The sequence below is a fragment of the Lutra lutra genome, chromosome 5, assembly GCF_902655055.1.
Source record: "Lutra lutra chromosome 5, mLutLut1.2, whole genome shotgun sequence".
NCBI lineage: Eukaryota > Metazoa > Chordata > Mammalia > Carnivora > Mustelidae > Lutra > Lutra lutra.
Genome location: NC_062282.1, coordinates 158,594,286 through 158,598,211, shown reverse-complemented (window position 1 = coordinate 158,598,211; position 3,926 = coordinate 158,594,286). Strand labels below are relative to the sequence as shown.

At 45.8% G+C, this 3,926-nt stretch overlaps 1 protein-coding gene across 1 annotated transcript; it reads left to right on the top strand.

Annotated features, from left to right (window-relative positions):
• The first annotated feature begins 567 nt into the window (after positions 1 to 567).
• On the top strand, positions 568 to 3,174 carry LOC125100077 (adenylyl cyclase-associated protein 1-like). Its single transcript, XM_047729907.1, has one exon. The coding sequence runs from the start codon at positions 626 to 628 to the stop codon at positions 2,051 to 2,053; it is 1,428 nt and encodes a 475-aa protein (XP_047585863.1). The 5' UTR covers positions 568 to 625; the 3' UTR covers positions 2,054 to 3,174.
• The last annotated feature ends 752 nt before the right edge of the window (positions 3,175 to 3,926 follow it).

Sequence of the window (3,926 nt, the reverse complement as noted above, 5' to 3'; positions counted from 1 at the left end):
GAGTAATAGACAGATCATCCAAGCAGAAAATTAATAAAGAAACAAGAGCATGGAATGACACATTGAACCAGATGGATCTCATAGGTCCATACAGAACATTCAACCCTACAACAACAGAATACTCATTCTTCTCAAGTGCACATGGAACCTTCTCAAGAATAGACCACATACTGGGTCACAAATCAGGACTCAACCAATACCAAAAGACTGAGATTATTCCCTGCATATTCTCAGCTCACAATGATTTCAAACTGGAGCTCAATCATAAGGAAAAGTTCAGAAGGAACTCAAACACCTGGAAGCTAAAGACCACCTTGCTTAAGAATGCTTGGATCAAACAGGAGATCAAAGAAGAACTGAAACAATTCATGGAAACCGATGAGAATGAAGACACTTCAATCCAAATCCAATGAGATACAGCAAAGGCGGTCCTAAGGGGGAAATACATAGCCATCCAAGCGACACTAAAAAAAAAAAAAAAAAAAAAAAAAAAAAAAAAAAAAAAACTTTTGAAAAATCCAGAATACACGACTCTCTATACACCTTAAAGAACTGGAGGATTGGGGGAAGTGAAGAGCGGCTGTTCGCAGTCGGGAGGTGAGGCGGAACTCTGAGGTGGTACACAATGGCTGACATGCAAAATCTGGTAGAAAGACTGGAGAGGGCAGTGGGCCGCCTGGAGGCTGTATCCCATGGCTCTGATGTGCACTGTGGGTATGGTGACAGTGCTCCCAAAGCAGGAGCAGCTCCATATGTGCAAGCATTCGACTCACTGCTTGCTGGTCCTGTGGCAGAGTACCTGAAGATCAGTAAAGAGATTGGGGGAGATGTGCAGAAACATGCGGAGATGGTCCACACAGGTCTGAAGTTGGAGCGAGCTCTCTTGGTTACAGCCTCTCAGTGTCAGCAGCCAGCAGGCAATAAGCTTTCCGATTTGTTGGCACCCATCTCAGAGCAGATCCAGGAAGTGATAACCTTCCGGGAGAAGAACCGAGGCAGCAAGTTGTTCAATCACTTATCAGCTGTCAGCGAAAGTATCCAGGCCCTGGGTTGGGTGGCTATGGCTCCCAAGCCTGGTCCCTATGTGAAAGAAATGAATGATGCTGCCATGTTTTATACAAACCGAGTCCTCAAGGAGTACAAAGATGTCGATAAGAAGCATGTGGATTGGGTCAAAGCTTACTTGAGTATATGGACAGAGCTACAGGCTTACATTAAGGAGTTCCATACCACTGGACTGGCCTGGAGCAAAACGGGGCCTGTGGCAAAAGAACTGAGTGGATTGCCATCTGGACCCTCTGCCGGATCTGGTCCCCCTCCTCCCCCACCAGGCCCACCTCCCCCACCAGTCCCCGTCAGTTCAGGCTCAGATGAGTCTGCTTCCCGCTCAGCACTGTTTGCGCAGATTAATCAGGGGGAGAGCATCACACGTGCCCTGAAACATGTGTCTGACGACATGAAGACTCACAGGAATCCTGCCCTGAAGACTCAGAGCGGTCCGGTACGAACTGGCCCCAAACCATTCTCTGCACCTAAACCAGGAGTCAGCCCATCCTCCAAACCAACCACAAAGAAGGAGCCAGCTGTACTGGAACTGGAGGGCAAGAAGTGGAGAGTGGAAAATCAGGAGAACATTCCCAACCTGGTGATTGATGACACAGAGCTGAAACAGGTGGCTTACATATACAAGTGTGTCAACACGACATTGCAAATCAAGGGCAAAATAAACTCCATTACAGTAGATAACTGTAAGAAACTCGGTCTAGTGTTCGATGATGTGGTGGGCATTGTGGAGATAATCAACAGCAGGGATGTCAAAGTTCAGGTAATGGGTAAAGTGCCAACCATTTCCATCAACAAAACAGATGGCTGCCATGTCTACCTGAGCAAGAATTCCTTGGATTGCGAGATAGTCAGTGCCAAATCTTCTGAGATGAATGTCCTCATTCCTACAGAAGGCGGTGACTTTAATGAATTCCCAGTCCCTGAGCAGTTCAAGACCCTATGGAATGGGCAGAAATTGGTCACCACAGTGACAGAAATTGCTGGATAAGCGAAGTGCCACCGGGTTCTTTGCCCTCTCCCTCACACCATGGGATAAATCTGTATCAAGACGGTTCTTTTCTAGGTTTCCTCTACCTTTCTGCTCTTCAACTGCTTTTCTGCTTTGAGAAGCACAGCTACCTGCCTTCACTGAAATATACCTCAGGCTGAGATTTGGGGCGGGAGAGCAGGTCAGTTCATCTTCTGCAGGAAGGTGCGGCTTTTCTCTATCGGCTCAACCACACCACCAGTCCCTCCTTAAGGAACTGCACACCAGCACTGGTGTGTCTAAGCTTTCAGCCTTTGCAGGCTATTTGACCAACAGTCTTTGGGAAGACTAAAGCAGTCCCCGGGGATTAACAGATCAGAATGTTCACACAGGTTCACCTTTTTCTAACAATGAGCGTGAAGGTAGCAGAGGCAGGTGTGATTCTAGCGGGTTCTTCTAACCGAACTAATTTTTCACTATTGACAAGTGAGGCAGGGGTTGTACCTGACCAAAGGCTGAAGCTGGCCAGCTAGCATTCCAAGCAGAATTGTTTCCCATAAGCATTCCTTTCATTCTGCATTCCATCCTGGCTCTGCCTGAACCTGGGAGAGTAGGTTCTTCCATGTCAGCCGCTGTGGCAGTGCCCTGTACCCAGGCCAGTTAAGGGAGTCTTGGCCCCTTCCTTTCACTGGGATCCCTGCCCAGCACCTTCCTACAGAGACGACTTAAACAAGAAAAACAAAACAAACAAACAAACAAAAAAAACGGAAAACACACCATTCCAAGGGATCTGGAATTCCTTCATCCTTCCATGCTGGGTGCCTGTCCTCCACCTTCACTGCCTCCTTTGCCCTGTCATGCTCAACTGCTTTTGGCTTCTGTCCAGGCACCTGAACAAAGGACTAAAATCTCCACTGCAGCCTGGTTTTAGGTCTTATGTAAGAATCTTGCACAGCACTGCTAATGTAAATTACAGTTTTTCTCTCTAGGACACTTACCAAAATAATGCAACTTTTTTGGTGGGAAGAGAGATTGTCCTGTGACTTCTACCCATTTCCTGAGGCCTGTGGAAATAAACCTTTATGTACTTAAAGTTATACAGAAAATAGAATAAAATTAATACCAAACTTGAAAAAAAAAAACAAAACTGGAGGATTGGGGCACCTGGGTGGCTCAGTGGGTTAAGCCTCTGCCTTCGGCTCGGGTTGTGATCTCAGGATCCTTGAATCAAGTCCCGCATCATGGTCCCTGCTCAGCGGGGAGCCTGCTTCCCCCTCCCCTCTACCGTTCCCCCCATTTGTGGTCTCTCTCCTTCTCTCACTCTCTGTCAAATAAATAAATTCTTTAAAAAAAAAAAGAAGACATATGTGTCTTCTTTAAAAAAAAAAAAGGAACTGGAGGATCAACAACAAATTAAACCAACTTCACACGCAAGATGGGAGATAATCAAGATTAGAGCAGAGATCAATGAGATAGAATCTAGAGATACAGTAGAACATATCGATGAAACCAGAAGCTGTTTTTTTTAAAGAGTCAGTAAGATTGAGAAACCATTGGCCGCACTAATGCTAAAGAAAAGAGAGAAAGCTCAAATTAAATAAATTATGATTGAAAAGGGAGAGATCACAACTAACACCAAAGAAATAGAAACAATCATCAAAAGTTATTATCAACAGGGGCGCCTGGGTGGCTCAGTGGGTTAAGCCGCTGCCTTCGGCTCGGGTCATGATCTCAGGGTCCTGGGATCAAGTTCTGAATCGAGCTCTCTGCTCAGCGGGGAGCCTGCTTCCCTCTCTCTCTCTCTCTCTCTCTCTGCCTACCTCTCTGTCTACTTGTGATCTCTCTCTGTCAAATAAATAAATAAAATATATAAAAAAAGTTATTATCAACAGTT

What these genes read in the sequence shown, in the direction of transcription:
- LOC125100077 (XM_047729907.1), top strand. Translation starts at nt 626, where the DNA reads ATGGCTGACATGCAAAATCTGGTAGAAAGACTGGAGAGGGCAGTGGGC.